At 39.0% G+C, this 17,925-nt stretch overlaps 5 protein-coding genes across 10 annotated transcripts; 4 read left to right on the forward strand and 1 right to left on the reverse strand.

The window, feature by feature from the left end:
* The first annotated feature begins 384 nt into the window (after positions 1–384).
* LOC140763095 (polyamine transporter PUT1-like) lies at positions 385–3,549 on the forward strand. Of its 4 annotated transcripts, XM_073101142.1 has the most exons (3): positions 385–573; positions 1,014–1,391; positions 1,834–3,549. In XM_073101142.1, exons 2-3 carry the CDS (start codon positions 1,254–1,256, stop codon positions 3,304–3,306), a joined length of 1,611 nt encoding a protein of 536 aa, XP_072957243.1. In that variant the 5' UTR covers positions 385–573; positions 1,014–1,253; the 3' UTR covers positions 3,307–3,549. The 4 variants fall into 4 exon arrangements, with proteins under 4 accessions (XP_072957243.1, XP_072957245.1, XP_072957246.1 ...); XM_073101144.1 differs by lacking the exon at positions 1,014–1,391 and having other exon boundaries at positions 386–573; positions 1,719–3,548; XM_073101145.1 differs by lacking the exon at positions 1,014–1,391 and having other exon boundaries at positions 386–573; positions 1,834–3,548.
* Positions 3,550–4,075: 526 nt separating this feature from the next.
* On the forward strand, positions 4,076–5,782 carry LOC140763096 (uncharacterized). Of its 3 annotated transcripts, XR_012104799.1 has the most exons (4): positions 4,076–4,275; positions 4,611–5,252; positions 5,548–5,600; positions 5,633–5,782. XR_012104799.1 is itself a non-coding variant. In XM_073101147.1 (3 exons), exons 1-2 carry the CDS (start codon positions 4,121–4,123, stop codon positions 5,215–5,217), a joined length of 762 nt encoding a protein of 253 aa, XP_072957248.1. In that variant the 5' UTR covers positions 4,076–4,120; the 3' UTR covers positions 5,218–5,252; positions 5,548–5,782. The 3 variants fall into 3 exon arrangements, 2 of the variants coding, with proteins under 2 accessions (XP_072957248.1, XP_072957247.1); XM_073101147.1 differs by having other exon boundaries at positions 5,548–5,782; XM_073101146.1 differs by lacking the exons at positions 5,548–5,600; positions 5,633–5,782 and having other exon boundaries at positions 4,078–4,275; positions 4,611–5,411.
* Positions 5,783–6,112: 330 nt separating this feature from the next.
* Positions 6,113–8,909, reverse strand: LOC140762889 (small ribosomal subunit protein uS3x-like). Its single transcript, XM_073100866.1, has 6 exons — positions 8,749–8,909; positions 8,472–8,619; positions 8,030–8,201; positions 6,960–7,014; positions 6,662–6,793; positions 6,113–6,387 (listed from the first exon to the last, which is right to left on the reverse strand). The coding sequence occupies exons 1-6, from the start codon at positions 8,776–8,778 to the stop codon at positions 6,235–6,237; spliced, it is 690 nt and encodes a 229-aa protein (XP_072956967.1). The 5' UTR covers positions 8,779–8,909; the 3' UTR covers positions 6,113–6,234.
* Positions 8,910–9,915: 1,006 nt separating this feature from the next.
* Positions 9,916–14,175, forward strand: LOC140763710 (ATP-dependent Clp protease proteolytic subunit 4, chloroplastic). Its single transcript, XM_073102019.1, has 2 exons — positions 9,916–10,455; positions 13,287–14,175. The coding sequence occupies exons 1-2, from the start codon at positions 10,007–10,009 to the stop codon at positions 13,768–13,770; spliced, it is 933 nt and encodes a 310-aa protein (XP_072958120.1). The 5' UTR covers positions 9,916–10,006; the 3' UTR covers positions 13,771–14,175.
* A 480-nt stretch (positions 14,176–14,655) lies between these two features.
* On the forward strand, positions 14,656–17,300 carry LOC140763032 (uncharacterized). The gene has a single exon (XM_073101062.1). It carries the CDS (start codon positions 14,700–14,702, stop codon positions 17,058–17,060), a length of 2,361 nt encoding a protein of 786 aa, XP_072957163.1. The 5' UTR covers positions 14,656–14,699; the 3' UTR covers positions 17,061–17,300.
* Positions 17,301–17,925: the final 625 nt, after the last annotated feature.

Here is a 17,925-nt window from a genome sequence, read left to right on the forward strand (position 1 = left end):
GCAATTTCTTGGAGATGGGAATGGATATGTACGAACTGGATCTTAATGAACATGCAAGGCACATGGCATATATTAACTGGCAATAATACTACTCGAGATGCACATTGTCTCTTTTGAGTAATTAAATGGATATCAATAGCCATATGCTTTGCTTTGTAAACCGTATCGATAATGAAAAAAACCACAATAGGCATGTAATATAATACGAGTGCTGTCGAAAAATAATGAGCACAGCTCCGCGTCACCAAATTATATTCTGGCAAATTGTAATCCTATATATTATTGCCGGCTTCCTGCCGCTTGTAGAACCGCAGGTATATCTTACAGAGATGCGGACGTGGTATTAATGGTCCTCTAATAAGTAACAAAAAAAATCAAACCGTTGCTTTATTCTCTAAATCTATCAGCGTAGACTCTCCTTTCTGTTGCTACGAAGCACCGAGGAAGACGATGATCTTTATGCTCTGTTCCGATGAAGAGGAAGCAGCTCGCCCGCAGAGTTGACTGTGATCGACGATCTAAAAATTGGAGCAATCTGTGACCATCGACGGAGCTCGGGACGTTCCCAATTAAGTGAGTCAGTTTGGACTTTTCTTCTTCTTCTTCCTTTGTCTCTTTTTATATAATCTACTGTTCTAATGATTATTATTTTTTCCTTTCTCATTTAAGTACGTTATGTTGCGTTATGTGATGTTATATTACCTCCAGAATTGGTCTCATGCGAAGGACGCAAATTTAACGAAGGAAATAGTTGAACAGTGAAGTTTGAATAATATGAATTCTCCTTTTGTTTTTCAAAAGAGAAAACTTTCTGGAATTAATTGAATCAAAGTCAAATTTATTATATATATATATATATATATATTTGTAGGGTAGGATATACTGTGGAAGTGGAACCATATCCAATTAAAAAGCTCAAGTTTATAGTCTACAGTAGTCCTTCTTTACATCTCTTTAACTTTAACTTGGGATTTTTGCCCAAAAAGAAAAGCCTCTAATTTACCTCTATTTAGGATTCGCGCAAGTCTCGAGTCGGTAAGATTAGCGTGAGCATGAATTGGGGGTCCTTCTAGGCTACACGAGCAAGTAAATTGCTTTTCGTTTAGGCGACCAAGGGGCAAGGAGCCAACGACCAATTAAGCCACTTCAGAAGTCAGAATGAACCAGCGCCGCTCCCAAAAGGTCGTAACCTCGTGCTTGTACTTCCATTAGGAAGGATACCCACTCTATTCCCCCACACGGCCACACCCCATATGTCTTCGGAGGCGGAGACTCTTGAGCTCTATTCCGTGGAGGGAGGAGGGAGGATGTTGCCTGAGATCGACGATGAGGGGTCACGGATTTTTCGCGACGAGCTCGAGCTCGAGCTCAAGCCACTCGCGACTTGCTCGGTTTGAATTCTCCTTTTCCTCTCTTCTCCTATTTCCTGATTTGGTTTTAATCTTACTGTTTTATAGTATGTTATACTGCATGATATGATGATTTTTTCTGAAAAAGAAAAGAACCCAAAGTTAGTTTTTGTGTTAAGCATGATGAGGATAACTGGATCAAACAAGTCGTAACGAGATCAAGAAGTTTGTAAGAAGTACAGTTGTCGTCATAAATCTGAATAAATTCTAGTCAAATCTGATCTCAAGTCACCAGTTGGTTTACATTTACAGAATCAACGCGTAATTACTGGATTGAATTGTTGATCCCTTGCACTTCCAAATTCTCAGGAACTCTGCACATGTCTGAGTTTACTTAATTCAATCCGACCTACTGGTTGGACCACAACCCTGGAATGTTAGCAATTGATATAGAAACCTGAACAATGCAATGCTTCAAATGCAGAAACCGAGGCACGCCTTTGACACTGAAGCATCTTCTATCCCAATGCAAGAAGGTAATCCTGATTACCGAAGCCTCTTCCATGGAGCTCCAAGATCAGACAATTTGCAGAAGGTCTCAATTGTGCCTCTGGTGTTTCTAATCTTCTATGGCGTCTCCGGTGGCCCATTTGGTATTGAAGACAGTGTCCGGGCCGCTGGACCACTCTTAGCTATCCTGGGTTTTCTTGTTTTCCCATTTGTATGGAGCATTCCGGAAGCGCTGATCACAGCTGAGATGAGCACTATGTTCCCGGAGAATGCAGGTTATGTTGTGTGGGTGTCTTCTGCTTTGGGTCCTTACTGGGGGTTTCAGCTTGGTTGGATGAAATGGCTAAGCGGTGTTGTTGACAATGCCTTGTATCCTGTTCTCTTCTTAGACTATCTGAAGTCCAGCATCCCAGTTTTAGCCGGAGGTTTACCAAGAACCTTTGCAGTGCTAGGGTTGACTGCGGTGTTAACATATATGAATTACAGGGGATTGACCATTGTTGGATGGCTTGCTATCGCTCTTGGTGTCTTCTCGTTCCTTCCTTTTGTCATTATGGGCCTCGTGGCAATCCCAAAGCTCAGCCCTTCAAGATGGCTGGCAGTTGATTTTCACAATGTTAATTGGAACTTGTACGTGAACACACTCTTTTGGAATCTCAATTACTGGGATTCAGTCAGTACTCTGTCAGGAGAAGTTGAAAACCCAACTAGAACTCTTCCAAAGGCACTCTTTTATGCAGTGATCATGGCTGTTGTGGGCTACTTGTATCCCCTTCTAACAGGTACAGGAGCTATACCACTTGATAGAGAGTTATGGACAGACGGTTACTTCTCTGATATTGCGAAAATGCTTGGCGGTGCTTGGCTAATGGTTTGGGTGCAGGGAGCCTCAGCACTCTCCAACATGGGGATGTTTGTTGCTGAGATGAGTGGTGACTCTTATCAGCTTCTTGGAATGGCAGAACGAGGGATGCTCCCGGAGTTCTTCAGCAAGAGATCTCGCCATGGGACTCCTCTTATAGGGATCTTGTTTTCTGCTTCTGGTGTGTTGATCTTGTCTTGGATGAGCTTTCAAGAGATAGTTGCTGCCGAGAGTTTCCTATACTGCTTTGGCATGATCTTGGAGTTTGTGACCTTCATAATATTGAGAGTGAAGTATCCTCAGGCATCTCGACCTTTCAAGGTGCCATTAGGGACGATTGGTTGCATTTTGATGCTTGTTCCTGCTACTGCATTTGTCGTAGTCATTCTTGCTCTTTCTTCTCTTAAAGTCATCATCGTAAGCCTTGCTGCACTGTCCATCGGGCTTGTATTGCGACCTTGCCTGATGTATGTGGAAAAGAAGAAGTGGCTAAAATTCTCCATTAACTCCAATCTTCCAGATATATGTGTACTTGAGAATGAAAACGATGCGGATTCTTTGGTACACCTTCATTATGGATCTTGATACTGGTGTTTTTTTAACAGTACCTCTTGGGCTACATACGGAAGATCATTCATGTAACATGTAATCTTAAAAGTGCATTTCTCTGTATCCTTTTTTTTTGTTGTTGTCTTGCTTCAGAGCTTTGTACGATTTTTCCTTGTAGTTCCCGGGAAGTACCATAAAATTCTCATTATCTTTATACAAAGAGACCAAGCCCGTAACTTGCTTCTATAGCTGCTTTGTTTGTAATGGCAAAGCCCATCTGAGATTATTGTGATACAGCTATTACTATTTCCATTCAATTTTGGCTTGTTTAACTCAAAAAACAAGAGCAACTCTTCGACTTGTAAACATGTCATCTGCACCTTGGTGGGAAGTCGGCAAATATAGCAGCTTAAACAATGCGCTGATATAATTTAGTGATAAAATATAACATAAAAGAAGAGCTGATCTATGAATATTTTAATAAGGCAGAGGTCCTTTTGCGACAAGATTAAAACACTGACGATGATATGTTTCAGAAAAGAAAAGGATAAATTTCAAATTAATCTAAACCAGACAAAGTGATACAAATAAAATTAAAAAAAGAAGAAGAGGTAATCTAATGCAAATGCACATTGAGGCAATCTGTAATTTAACAACATAAATAAATAAATAAAGAGCTATAAGAATGGGGGACCTATTTATTTGATGGTCCGATGAGGATCGGACGCTCTTCCATCACTTATTCACTTACATCATATCTCACGTGCACGGCACGTGAGATCGGTGAAGGTATGTCTCCCCAAATCCCCCGCTCGCGAACTTCAGTGGCCAACCATAGCGGAAGAAGGCGATGGGAAACCCTAGGAGGGGATCGAAGAGCGATCGGCGAGGCAGCGAGCTCGACCTCCACGCCGCCGCACGAGCCGGAGATCTCAGCACGGTGGAGTCGATCTGCAACTCGAATCCGCTCGCCGTCAACTCGAGAGACCGCCACTCCCGTACACCGTATCCTTCCTCTATCGTATCTTTTCTTCCTTGTTCGTCCTTGAATGCTCTCTTCTATATCCCTATGCTCGTCGTTTTGATTGCTTTCGCTTGATTCTTTTCCTGGAAGAATAGAATAGAAGATGGTTGAGCACAATTGCTAGTGGGAATCTCAATTTTATCTTGTAGACTTCAAGTTAAACTATCTCTACTCTTCTTAGCAAAATCCTAACTTCCTCTGTTCTTTCCCTTGTCCTAAAGTAAGTGAGTTAATGCTAAATTATATGCAAAAAAGTTATAACTTTTCTGCATTAACCATATACAATTTTTCCTTGACACTGCTGATTTTAAATTAGACTACATTTGGCTGCATGGTCTGGGCAGACAGAGGTGGTGAATTTTCTCTGCCAGCACAAGGCTGATGTTGGAGCAGCTGCGATGGATGATACGGGTGCTATTCATTTTGCTTCCCAAAAAGGCCATCTTGAAGTAGTTCGTGTTCTGTTGTCATCTGGGGTATCTGTCAAAGCTGCTAACAGGAAAGGCTTGACACCTTTGCACTATGCTGCTCAGGGATCTCATCTAGAGCTAGTCAGGTATCTAATAAGAAAAGGTGCAAATCTCAGTGCCAAGACGAAAGGAGGTCAAACTCCTCTCCATCTTGCAGAGAATGAAGATGTCCGCATTTGTCTGAAAGAGGCCGTAGAGTCTTTGAAGAAAAGTAGTGAACCAAACTCAGGCAAGAAAGCTGACGACTCAGCTTTGGAGCCATCTGAGAAAGATAATGCCACAATGTCCGGTGACCCGCCAACTAATGAAGCTGAGGAAGAAGAGGTTGGAGATGCGAGGGCAAAGAGGAAAGTTGAAGTTGCTTCGGAAGATAGCTTGCCAGAATCAAAAAAGGCGAGAGTTTCTCTGCAACACCTGCTGACTGAAAATGACATTGAAGATGAAGATGAATAGATTTCTGAGAATTATGCAATTGGAACTTCCCAGCAGTAATCTTTTAGCTTAATTTCTCGAGTTTGACCAGTAGAGTTGGGTAGGGCTTATTTTGTACGAATCTTGCATAATTGCAGATACAAGATTTGTTTGCGCATTGTAACACGTCATAATTCACAGACTGAAACAAATGCTAACATGATGGTTTATTTGCATTTGTTGTATATTCTAGATAACTACAACCTACAATTGTGTTCAGATGTAACATTAAATCTTTATTTCGTCTAACAAACGGTATCTTTCAGATCAGGTTTACATCCTTTGATATTCGATTTTTCTGAACTTGTGTAGGATCATATGGTACTGGGAGCAAAGCGGAATCTGATGGTAAATCAGTTGATCAAATTTTCTTTGTGCATCTTCAACTTGGGGTAGTATTAGCTCTCGTGATGGAAGTTATTTGTTATCGGCAGATAGTCTTCACTGTGGTCAATCTATTTTGATTTTACTTCTTCTGCTAATTCCGGATGTAAAACTATATATGTAGAAATAAGGCCCAGCAGCATTTTGACATTGAGCAATAGAAATGAGCCTATTTATTTTTTTAAAATGACCACATTTTCTGGTCATGCCTTTTAAGAAGCCCCTGAGAGTTCGACGGCGTTGTAAAATCGCTAATATACAAGTGCTTGGGATAAGTTGCTTACTGCAAAATACCTGTGAGATACAGTAAATTTGCTAATATAGAATCGCTCGAAAGTATCAGTGAAGATAATGATAAATTATACAAGGATGGAGATGTGTATCAGTGTTGACGCAACATGGATTTAATGCAACACGATGTCTAAATACAACTAAACCCACTGCCACTTGAGATGCCACATGACAATCGTTGACTATCAAAAGAAAAACGGTCTGAAATAAAAATTTCCATGAGAAATTAGATAATTCTTTCACCAAAAATGTAACAGATAAAACTCAAAACAATTGTCTCGAAAAATTAAAACAATAAGACCATGTAAGACATCATTGACAAATTTAAATTTCTGGTGCAAGCACCGCTGGCCTCATGTATTCCTCTTCGTCCTTGGGGGCATGGATAGTGACAAGATCGGGCAATGGAGTTGTAGGACCCTGCTTTCCTTTCGGATCCCAATCCAGCATGATCTTCACTTTTATGCCAAGTACTCCCTGAAGAATTCATTAAACAAGTTAGATTGCACAATGAGCAAAAGTAACCGATACAAAGATATTACTTCAATTAATGTATAGGCATTTAATCCTATAAATGACAACGGGGTAACCAGAAAAAATGGTGCTATCTACTGCAGTGATGCGGATAGACCAAAGACAAGGATTTCAGAACTTTCATTTCAACTAAGATATAATCAACTATTTTTTCAGCACATATAATGACAAATAATGTGAACCATAGTAAAGAGACATAATTTGCACTGTAACTAACCTGCCTAAGAAGAACATGCCTCACAGCTGAATCAATATATTCATTAACTGGCTGACCAGAGGAAATCATGTAGCCATCCTTGAACTTCATAGATTTGGCGCGCTGTGCCCGAAGCTTTCCACTTACTATAACCTGAGAAAAATACCAATCAGTCAGCGACAAAACCACTAAGCTATAACATATGCCTCCCTTAAATTAATTATTGTACAATATGGCACCACAAGCGATACCACATTAGCAGATAGTAGAGAATAGAATAAATTCCACTTGGAAAACATAAAGTTACTCTTTGACTGACCTCGCAACCTTTAGCACCACTTTCCATGACAAAACGGAGTACACCATAGCAGGCTCTGCAATAGATGCATCACACATAAAGTCACAATTGTAAAAAGAGCAAAGCCACCCTTTAGTGTAGTTTTAGTAAGCAAAAGATTCCCTTGTGACCTTTGGTTCAACTTGAATAAAAAATAACCCAATCACTGATGCATCGCAGTCCAAGTTAATCAACAGCAAGTAAGACGCAAGTCAAACTACAATTAAAGTTAACTTGTATACACAAAATACTATTGATGCAACTGATCTATTATATTGCTCATGAACTTGGAAATTATAATGAATCATAAAGTCACGAATCAATCAATAAAGCATATCCTAAGAACCAATATTCACACAGAGAGGCCATGTCTTGCAACCACAATAGAAATCCTTGGTCATTATTGTCTCCACACACCAAACTAAAAATTCCTTAGTACCATCTGCTGATAAATGAATAGGGCACCTTTTCAAAATTCAAGGTAATTGATCTTCTTGAAAATCATAGAGCTTAATTAATGAGTAACAAAAGAGAAGCTTGAAAGAACAGACCCTTAAGAGGATCTCAATTCTCAAGTCAGATAAAAACTATACTACATCACAAAGTTTCCTTGAACATTTACTATTTCCTGGCCTTAGCACCTAAGTTTAAACAGAAAGAAAAGAATAAAAATTTACAAGGAGAGAGTGATAAAATATCAATTTCCAAGGGTCATTGACAGAAAATTGTTTCTTTTTTATATAGAACTGCAATACAAAGGCCTGTTAACTAGATAAATAAAATTGAATGTCAAACATTGGACCCTCATCTCCCAATCAAACCCAAAAGAAATCTCTTGTATGTCCAGCTGGATCAAAATTCCATTTCACAAAACTTGAAGATGTGCTACAGGAAAGCACATGTTGCTTCTTGAAATTTCTATAGAGTATGACTACAAGCAGCAAGCACAAACAAGCAAAAGGAACTGCAGAACGCACTAATATTACAACATATTTCTTCTGACAGGAAAGAAGAAAAAGAAAATCTTAGTAAGGTAAAAGCCGATAGATTACCTTCGAACAGCAAGGCCCCCAAGAAGCTTGTACCTCAAAGACTCTGCCTGAGCAATGGCGCAGAGCCCTCTGTTGTTAACCTTCTCCGCATAGAGCTCCACACCATTCTCCGGAAAATTGAACCTCTTCTGTACCACGGATGTCAATTCCCTTATCCTCCTACCCTTCTCACCTTAAAGGACAGATAAAAACTTAAGGAATCTAAAGCTAGCCACTAAGGCACTAAAGAATTCATTTTCTTTTCCCTGATGAAAAAGAACAATTCCTTAGCGTGTCAGAACAACAAAAATTATAGATAGGAAAGACATAATCTAATGCTGCCATCTAGTAATATCCAAATGTTATTTCCTACTAATTGGGATAGATAAATCTAGAACGGAGGCAACGAATCTATGTCAAACTATTATTAGATGGATCGAAAAGGGATAATATTAGGCTATACCAAGAACATTCTGAGTCCTGGTGGCTCTGATGATGATCTCAGTCCGCATCGGCGTAACGCGCACCTCGACGCCAGAGTAGCCATCCTCAGCGAGCTCCCTCGTGAGGACCTCATTGAGCTCCGCGAAGAATACTCCATCAGCCACGAACTAAAGATCCAACAAAGAGATCGAAAGCAATTCAACATTATAAATAAACGGCGGAAGAAGAGCACGTATAACTCGCGATCTAAAGAGCAACATTGGAAGTAAGAGATGCTCAAGATTTTTTAAGATTGCCTTTCGCTTTTTGCTCAGATGAGTCGCCATGGTACGTGCTTCAAGAGCTACGACGTTGCGGCCGCGGCGATGGACTTCTCTATTCAAGGAGACGTCGTCGATAAATAAAACCCTAGATCATGTTATAGCGGGGGAGTTGCGCGGGTATCAAACGAAGAAGGGTAATTCTGTCATTTTAAAGATTTCCGCAGTTCTCTTATATTTGGGCTATGCATTAGATTTTAGTGAGAGAATCTGGAGGCTTTGGAAAGTGCAATATGGCCCATGATTAGGGGTGTAATTCATACAAATATATTCAAAAAAAAAAAAGAAAAAGAAAGAAAAATACTCATAACTCATACAGATTAAGGATCATTTACTTAAGTTTGGTGCATATAAACGTCGATTTGGTTACCATTAATTATATCTAGAGTCAAAAGAAATTGTGTCAAAATGAATTTGGTTTACATATTTATAAATTAGGATTTTTACATAATTGCCACTCCAAAGTTTCATAATATCATAATTATTATTAAAATAGTATCGTTTCGCTTTCTTAAAAACGATATTTCCTCATGTAAAATTAACTAATTATAATTAAAATATAAATTAGATTTTAAAAAATATTATACTCCTATATAAATTATTTAAAAACTATTCAGTATATTAATGTTAGGATACAATGAAACATACCTTTTCATACAAATAGTTAATAAATATTATATATTCTAAACTTCAATAAAAATAGATATTTTCAATCATTATGTGATAATAATTAAAAATATTTTATTTTGGAAGAGAAATTTTGCAAATAATTTATCAACTCTAAGTAAAAATCATTCATATAGAGAAGATATTAGATATAGATCTAAGAGAAAAAAAATAGAGTAGTCATCTACTTGATATAAGTTCACACTTACTTAATAATTAATAACACTATAAAACATAGCATTATACCTATAGCATAAATAAATAAATAAAAATGAAGCACAAGATTTATAGGTGGAGAGAGTAAGAGTAAGAAATTATTTATTACAAATTAATTATAATTATAATTATAATATTTGAGAAGTTAAAAGATTTTAGTGATAATTATGTAAAAAGTTCTTGTAGATTTATTTATTTTTATTTGCCATCAATTTAGTCTGAGAAAAAAAAAAGCATATAAAAGAGGAAATATTAAGTGTAATCCGAAAATGGGAAGGACGGTATAGATAACTCATCTTTTCCTTTATCACTTCCGACTTCCGAGCGCTCCTACTGCTTCCGGGCTGCCGCCATGACTTCCCTCTCCATCTCCGCTCCTTCTAAGCCCTCCATACTCCTCTCTTCCTCCTCTGCGAAAACCCCAAAATCTCGCTTCTTTCTCCAACAGAAATCCACCTCTCTCCGCGTCAACGCCCTTATCTACTCCTCCCCCTTCTCTTCCCCGACGAAGCCCATCTCCCATGTCGAAAGCCAGAGCATAGGAGCAGAGGTAGGTTTAGGGCTTGAAAGCGGTTTGCAGTTCTCGCCTTTCTCGTCGGCTCCTCAGACGCCGGCAACGGCCATGAGAGGGGCGGAGTCGGACGTGATGGGTTTGCTGCTCAAGGAGCGGATCGTCTTCCTCGGGAGCGCCGTCGATGACTTCGTGGCCGACGCCATCATTAGTCAGCTTTTGCTCCTAGACGCGCAGGATCCCAACAAGGACATCCGCTTGTTTATAAATTCCCCTGGAGGTTCGCTCAGGTGATTTAGATCTTCCAAACTCTCGAAAGCTACGGATTTGATCTGTTTTTCTTATATACCTCTATACCTTTTAGGCTTTTTTTTATTGAGGTATTGTAGCATTTGTGATGTGGATTCGTAATTTTTTTTTTCTCCAGTATTCTGTTCGAAGGTCTTGTCTTGTAGCCCTCACAATGCAATAAATGTTCTCTTATTGAGGAAAGTTAGATCGATAAGCCATGATAATTTTCGTTATTTTCCAAACTGAAAATTCTGTGTCCTGTAAATTGCTCCACATGTGCCTAAGCTTAATTTATATGAGGCTGTCTTAGGTCTAAGGATCTAATAAAGATGAACAAGCAAGGCAAAGTGCTGAAGTAGGGTGGACTATATCTTTGAATATTTTGACGAAAGGTCCATGACCCTGTTTCATTAGAAACTTGAAACAACTCTAGCCCTAAACCAATTGGCCCAGAGCAAGAGCATAACCCTGAACATCCAACAAAATAACTAAAACACCACGGAAATTACAACCATCATAGTAAGCCAACCACAACACATATAGTTCACCACCAAAAGATACACTGTCAACAACATTCTATCCTATGACAACCAAAAGCCACATTTGAAACAACCGTCCAGATACATTTGCATCACAGCAAGACATCAAAACATAAGGATCAGACTAATACAGTCTAATCCTTGTCCAGCAGCACCACCTCGCTTTGAGTCATCTTGCCCGGGAGAAGCTTTTCCTAGCTTTGCTGCTGCGAGCCTCTCCTAAAACAACTGTCCAGCACAAAAAGAAGGATTTAATGCTAGACAAGATGTCTTTCCAGTCCCTACATTTAAAAAAAAAATAAAAAATCTCTGTTCCTCTCCAATTAGATTGACCAAATAACCCTCACCATCCAAGTGTTCCACCAAGGCCTACTATCCACTTATAATTTTATCCTTCCACTTGAAGATATCCAATAAGCTTTTAGGATACTCTCTACACCCAAAGATCCTCCTTTCCTGATACATATGCTTAACATACTGACAAGTTGGGTGGACTATATCACTAGAGTTTTTCATATTATCTTCAGCACTGTGAGGGTTAGGATTCTACTTGTGTTTGCTGAATTGCTGTCAATACTGCACACCTGCTCATCATTTTTGAACTAAAATTTCAAAGGGCAGCTCTATTTTCAGTTTTGGTTAACTAGATAGTGGTTAAAATTATCTAGCGAACAGCCAAGCCATCCTCTTAAAGCTAAAATTCTTTACTTTTTCTGCATTATATAGTTGCTTATAATTATTCTTTTGGGCTATTTATAAAAGAGTAGTACTTTTTCCATTAATCTTCCCGGTCTACATATACTTGCCTGTATGCCTCTTAGTCTATTTAAACTGGTCACTTCCTCCTGGACCATATGTTCGACTTTCTTCCTTGATTTATAGAGAACATCTGCGGTAGCATGAACTGGTTGGACCAAATGTTTAGCCGCTTCAACCGCACAATGTGTAACCTTATCGTTTTATATCAGTTGTAACCATATATCAACTGATTTAGCTGATTCCAACGATTCATTTGGTGAAAAGTCAAAAACCCTTGCAATCTAAAATCAAATCAAATTTGATTTAGAAAGTATTGCCACTTCTAGGCTACTTGGAGGCTCAAAGTACTCTAACAAACCACCAATAACAGCTACACAAGCAAAAGATATTAGCATAAAACATGTCCAGTGGACAGCCACTTCCAGGCTTGAGAATGTTGAACTTCATACAAACAATTAAGAAAATTCCATATGACAAGAATATGAATTGTTGTTGAAGAAGATTTAGAGGCATTTAGAGAAAAACAGAAATCTATTTGAAATTGGTTCCTCAAAGTGGCTGCTTGAATTTAAAATTAGTTTAGCATGTAAACATTTTCTAAAATTGCAAAATTAGTTTACTTAGCTGATATACTGTTCTGTCTATTCTACTAAGTTTGCCTTTTCATTTTATCGAAGAGATACTATGGTCAACTGGTACACTGATATCCACAGTTTGAGGCTCCTCATCCCTTCTTTTCCTCAAGGGATAGATAAGACAAAACTTCCTTATATCTGTCAGCTGGCTGTGATATTATGAGATTGATTCTTAGTTAATCTGTCCTGTGTAATTCTGGCATGCACTTGCTTGTTTTCTTACTGTTTATTCTTCTCCTTTCTCTGATTTACTTTTATCATTTGCTTCACTATGTTCTTTATTAATTTTGTATCATTGTCTAAGAAGTAGCTTTTTGCAAGTCATTTTTTAAAGATACTTTTGAAATCCATTCATTAAATGACTTATTTGCCTCTAGTTTGCTATATATTATGTTTTTGAGAGACTTTATAACTAGATTTCCAGCTTAGATTTACCTGTTTTACCTGGATATAATTCAAACAGTTGACAATTCCTAGTAGCTCTGGCTTTTTTTATATTAGAATTAGGATTATTCTGGAGTTGAAGTTTTAAATTAAAAAATTCATCAAGCTCAATGTGATGAAAGCTCCCCTCCCTTCATCAAATCTTTGATTGTCTGGATGTAAATTTTTTTTATTTTTTTATTCTTGAGACAAGGACCTTAGTAAAGCTACTTGATGCATTCACACTTATAGGGTGTAGATACATGTTAGTGGGCATGCTGAGCATTGGCAAATGGCAAGCACTTGATTGCTGTTTGTTGCTTTTTATTCTAGTTGGTAATGTTTTTAAACATGTACTAAATTGTTGAGCGCCAGAATTTCTTCCAAATTCCTGTTTCTTTTTAGTTCATTTTCAATGAACTCTCTAATGTAGGAACACTTTTCTGAGCCAAACTTGTGCCTTCTCTTTTTCAGCGCTACCATGGCAATTTATGATGTTGTTCAGCTTGTACGGGCAGATGTCTCCACTGTTGCACTTGGTATTGCAGCATCCACTTCTTCTATTATCCTTGGTGGTGGTACAAAGGGTAAACGGCTGGCAATGCCCAACACCCGAATCATGCTCCATCAGCCTCTTGGTGGTGCAAGTGGTCAAGCCATAGATGTTGAGATTCAAGCCAAAGAGATTATGCATAACAAGGATAATGTTACTAGGATCATTGCAAGTTGTACGGGGCGCACATTTGAGCAGGTACAGAAAGATATCGACAGAGATCGCTACATGGGCCCTATAGAGGCTGTTGAATATGGGATCATTGATGGTGTTATTGATGGGGATTCTATTATCCCGCTCCTCCCTGTGCCAGACAAAGTGAAGCCTAGACTGAATTATGAAGAAATCAGTAAAGATCCAAGAAAGTTTTTAACACCAGAGATCCCTGATGATGAAATATATTAAACTAAATCCCGTTGCCAGAAATTTACTTCTGAGAAATTGTTGCCAAAATTATATATTGTTATCGTTAACACATTAGATGGCATATCTTCTCGGTGACAGCTTGAAAAACAACCCTAGCATCTTCTTGGAAACATGAGCAACATTCTCCGTTTCAGGTGATAACTAATGCAGCTTATGATGTTCACACATTCTGAACAATAATTGTCTGGAAAAGTATCATTTCAGCTACTTCGTTTCTGCATTGCTACTTATCCAGTGGAGGAAGCGTTGATGTTTTTAGAATGAAGGATCTTGTGGTTTATTTGTTATCTTTTGATATGTCTGAAAAAATTTATCAGTGTATGTGTCAGACTCCATAAACATGCCCAACTAATTTAATTCGATTTGCTGCAGCTGCAACGTTCCTATCCATATTCTATTTGGTTCACATTTTTCTGCATCTATTGTTCTCGTTTAAGTTATGCAATTCTCACAGCAGTTATACGTTCAGATCTATACAGTTGGTGGAGTACAAATGTGCCCCAATCCTGGCTTAAGTCCTTGTTTACTTTATTATATACTTTCGAATGGGTGGTATCTTCTTCGAGAGCTTATATCCGAGTAGAACTGCAATCCTCTTGTCGTCGTTGTTTCCATTTAACATCGTCTTGACCGGGAAAAGTCGATCAAAATTGGTGTATAAGCAATGTACATGAATTATAGACGAAGCAGAGAAAAATGGATAATTGATTAAAAAAATAATAATAGAAATGTAATAAAAACGCCAATCATCCAAAATCAAAGTAGAAATAATTTAGCAAGAAAGTATTGCGTAATTTGATAAATCCATCGAGTAATAATCTGACCAGATCTTGACCAAGGTTTCCAAATAAAAACAGTCGATGCGATCAATCAAAAAGAAAGCGCGGCCGCCATTCTTCTTCCCTCCCATGCTATCCTCCTCTACTCGTCGAAAACCATACTTTCTCAGCCATCCCCATCGCTTCTCCTCCTCCTCCTCCTCCTCCTCCAACTCAAACCCCGACCCTATCTCCTCCAAAACCATCGACGAGGTCTCCTCCATCTTCTCCCACCACACACACAAACCCCTCAGCACCATCTCCCTCGCTGGCTTCCGCACCGACCACGTTGACGCCGTCGTCCGCCTCCTCCTCCTCCGTGCTCATCCCAACGCCGCTTTTCGCTTCCTCCAATGGTCACATTGCCACCTCAATCTCCCTCCTACCCTCGAATCCCTCTCTTCTATTGCCTACGAGCTCCTCCGCCGCCGTTTGCGCGGACCCACACGCCGCATTCTTGATACTATGGTTCAGCATTTCGCCTTTTCCGATGTCGTCGTGGCGTTTCTTGTACCATTTGGCCGTGACCTAAAGATGGCCTTTAAATGTTTGATGGAATGCTACAGCGGTTTTGAAATTTTGGATGCTTTGCTCGAAACAGGTCAGATAGATGTGGTTTTAGGGGTCTATGGGGAATTGGCTGATGGGTATAACACATTAATGGGTAGAGTTTTGGAGAAGTCGGGTGGCGGGAAAGTTGTGGATTTTCATAGGTTGTTGACAGAGAGGGGAGTCATGGTGAAGACTTACGAGTTCAATAGATTCCTGAATGCTCTGTGCAAGGGAAATCGGACTGGTGTTGCTTTTGATTTGTTCTGCTTGGCATTGGAATCGGGTCCAGAGCTGAGTGTGGTGACTTATAGTACTTTGATTCGTGCGTGTTGCAAGGGAGGAAGATTGGATGCTGCTGTTGGGATTTATGAGCTGATGATACAGAAGGGTACAGCTCCTGATTTGGTAGTGTATGGAGTTCTTATAGATGGGTTTTGTAAGGAAGGAAAAATGGAGGAAGTGCATGATCTCCTTGGGAAAGCATTAGCAGATGGCCTTAAACTTGATGTGGTGCTATTTAGCTCACTCATAGATGGGTATGTTAGAGTTGGGGATCTGAAAAAGGCATCCGAGATATATAAGAGAATGTTTGAGGAAGATGTGGTTCCAAATATCGTTACATATAGCATTCTTATCAATGGGTTGTGTAAGAATGGGCAAATTTCTGAGGCGTGTGGAATCTTTTGCAAGATATTGAAGGAAGGACGTGAGCCAAATCTGCTGACATATAGTAGTCTAATTGATGGGCTCTGTGATTCGGGGAACTTGAAAGAAGCATTTGATTTTTATGAGCATATGATTAAGAAGGAATGCTGTCCTGATGTGGTTGTTCATGGGGTGCTGATAAAGGGTCTCTGTAAGTGGGGAAGGGTACGCGATGCCCTATGTTTTCATTTCAAGTTGGGTTTGGAACCTAACATTGTAACTTATAATGTACTATTGGATGGGTGGTGTAGAGTTAAGAGATTAGGAGATGCTCTAAGAATGTATAGTAGTTATCACAGACACAATCTTGAACCAGATATAGTAACATTTACTGTACTTATCAAGGGAATGGTGAATGAAGGGAGGTTGCAGGAGGCAGCTATGCTTTTCTTTCATATTTTAAAAAGAGGCTTCGTGTTGGATGTTGTTGTATACTGCAGTTTGATTGGCGGATTGTGTAAGCAGATCGCACAAGCAGTTGGATTTAGAGTGTATGAGATGATGGTCAGAAATGGTATTGAGCCTGATCTTTTTGTTTATAATGTCCTTATCAATGGCCTCTTCAAGGAGGGTCGTGTGGAAGAGGTCGCTCAGTTGTTTGGCGAGCTTACCAGGTGTGGCTTGAAGCCTGACATAGTGACTTACAATACGGTGATCAGTGGCTTCTGCTCCATGAAAAGATTAGATGAAGCAAGAAAAGTTTATGAAAAGTTGATGGATGAAGGTCTTCAGCCAAATGTCATAACATTTACAATTATGATTGATACATTTTGTAAAGAAGATAGAATGGACGAAGCAGTGCTATTCTTCAATAAGATGCTCAACAGTGGCCCGTTGCCTAATGTGGTGACATACAGTTGTTTGATAGATGGCCAGTTTAAGGCTCAAAATATAGAAAATGCAATTGCACTCCATGAAGAGATGTTAAACAATTGTATCTGCCCAAATATAGTTAGCTACAGTGTTCTTATTGATGGTCTCTGCAAGGAAGGTCGATTAGATGAAGCTTCATTAGCTTTTAACTGTGCCAGGAATCGGGGCTTGTTGCCTGATGTTGTTTTATATGGTATATTGATTCATGGGTTTTGCAAAGTTGGACGACTAGCTGAAGCCAAGATGTTCTTTGATAGAATGGTAGCTGATGGAGTGACACCAGACGGTTTTGTATTTAATTCTATGAAGAAGTCTTGGTGAACAAACTGAACAGTCTATTTGAGTCAACATCCCCCATATCTGTCTTCATATTGTGTTTATCGAAGTAAGCCTGAAGAGTTTGCAGTTCTATGCAATCTAATTTGCTTTTGTATCATAAACTAACAGCCAAAAATATTGATGTATAATGATACTGATAACAGCCCTTTATAATGGTTCATCCTTGTAAATTTCAATCCAGTTGGAGATTATGTAATCTGCTGTTTTTACTAATTATTTTGAATGATCATGCTTGGTGTTTCACTGACAGCTTTAGTATGGTATTTGCCGTCCTTAATCTTTGCTTCAGGTTGATTTGGCTTCCCAAACAAGTGCAGGATTTTTCTGCGAGCTTTCGGTTTTCTAGTCGTTTACGTTGGAGCCTTGATTTAGGGACATTTTCTTATAAAAACCTCTTTTTTCTCTTATGTGGTATTCGCATTTATCCTGCTAAATTTTTAAGCCTATCAGCAAGTAGTGTATCTCAATCCTTCCCTTGTCTAAACCAATTGATGTTGGTGATATCTGCAAGATTCCATTAATCACGTACAAGGTGAACGCTAGGAAAAAGTCCTATCTGTCGTCCACGGTCGGAAGGAAAGTTAGTCCTCATAATATATATATATATATATATATAATTGAAGGTACAGCAGGTGGCATCGTTTACCCATATAACTAGCAAGGATTAGGTATACCAACTCAACAAAGCTTCCTGGGCAAAAGGAACAACTGCTGACAGAACAAAGCAAAGAATAAGGTGAGAAAACTTTCCATCTTCGACATAGCCAAATGCTTTCATTTCCTGATCTTTACATTAGCTGTGGCTATGAACTTGCCTCTCAAGTCATTCTTCTCAAAAGAAGGAAAA

Source organism: Typha angustifolia, chromosome 7, assembly GCF_048772165.1.
Source record: "Typha angustifolia cultivar Huaian chromosome 7, ASM4877216v1, whole genome shotgun sequence".
NCBI lineage: Eukaryota > Viridiplantae > Streptophyta > Magnoliopsida > Poales > Typhaceae > Typha > Typha angustifolia.

What these genes read in the sequence shown, in the direction of transcription:
- LOC140763095 (XM_073101142.1), top strand. Translation starts at nt 1,254, where the DNA reads ATGTCTTCGGAGGCGGAGACTCTTGAGCTCTATTCCGTGGAGGGAGGA. An exon ending in AGCCACTCGCGACTTGCTCG is followed by an intron (nt 1,392 to 1,833) that starts GTTTGAATTCTC and finishes CTTCAAATGCAG; the next exon opens with AAACCGAGGCACGCCTTTGA.
- LOC140762889 (XM_073100866.1), bottom strand. Translation starts at nt 8,778, where the DNA reads ATGGCGACTCATCTGAGCAAAAAGCGAAAG. An exon ending in GTGGTGCTAAAGGTTGCGAG is followed by an intron (nt 6,794 to 6,959) that starts GTCAGTCAAAGA and finishes TATTTTTCTCAG; the next exon opens with GTTATAGTAAGTGGAAAGCT. An exon ending in GGCATGTTCTTCTTAGGCAG is followed by an intron (nt 6,388 to 6,661) that starts GTTAGTTACAGT and finishes TGAATTCTTCAG; the next exon opens with GGAGTACTTGGCATAAAAGT.
- LOC140763096 (XM_073101147.1), top strand. Translation starts at nt 4,121, where the DNA reads ATGGGAAACCCTAGGAGGGGATCGAAGAGCGATCGGCGAGGCAGCGAG. An exon ending in GACCGCCACTCCCGTACACC is followed by an intron (nt 4,276 to 4,610) that starts GTATCCTTCCTC and finishes ATTTTAAATTAG; the next exon opens with ACTACATTTGGCTGCATGGT.
- LOC140763710 (XM_073102019.1), top strand. Translation starts at nt 10,007, where the DNA reads ATGACTTCCCTCTCCATCTCCGCTCCTTCTAAGCCCTCCATACTCCTC. An exon ending in TCCCCTGGAGGTTCGCTCAG is followed by an intron (nt 10,456 to 13,286) that starts GTGATTTAGATC and finishes TCTCTTTTTCAG; the next exon opens with CGCTACCATGGCAATTTATG.
- LOC140763032 (XM_073101062.1), top strand. Translation starts at nt 14,700, where the DNA reads ATGCTATCCTCCTCTACTCGTCGAAAACCATACTTTCTCAGCCATCCC.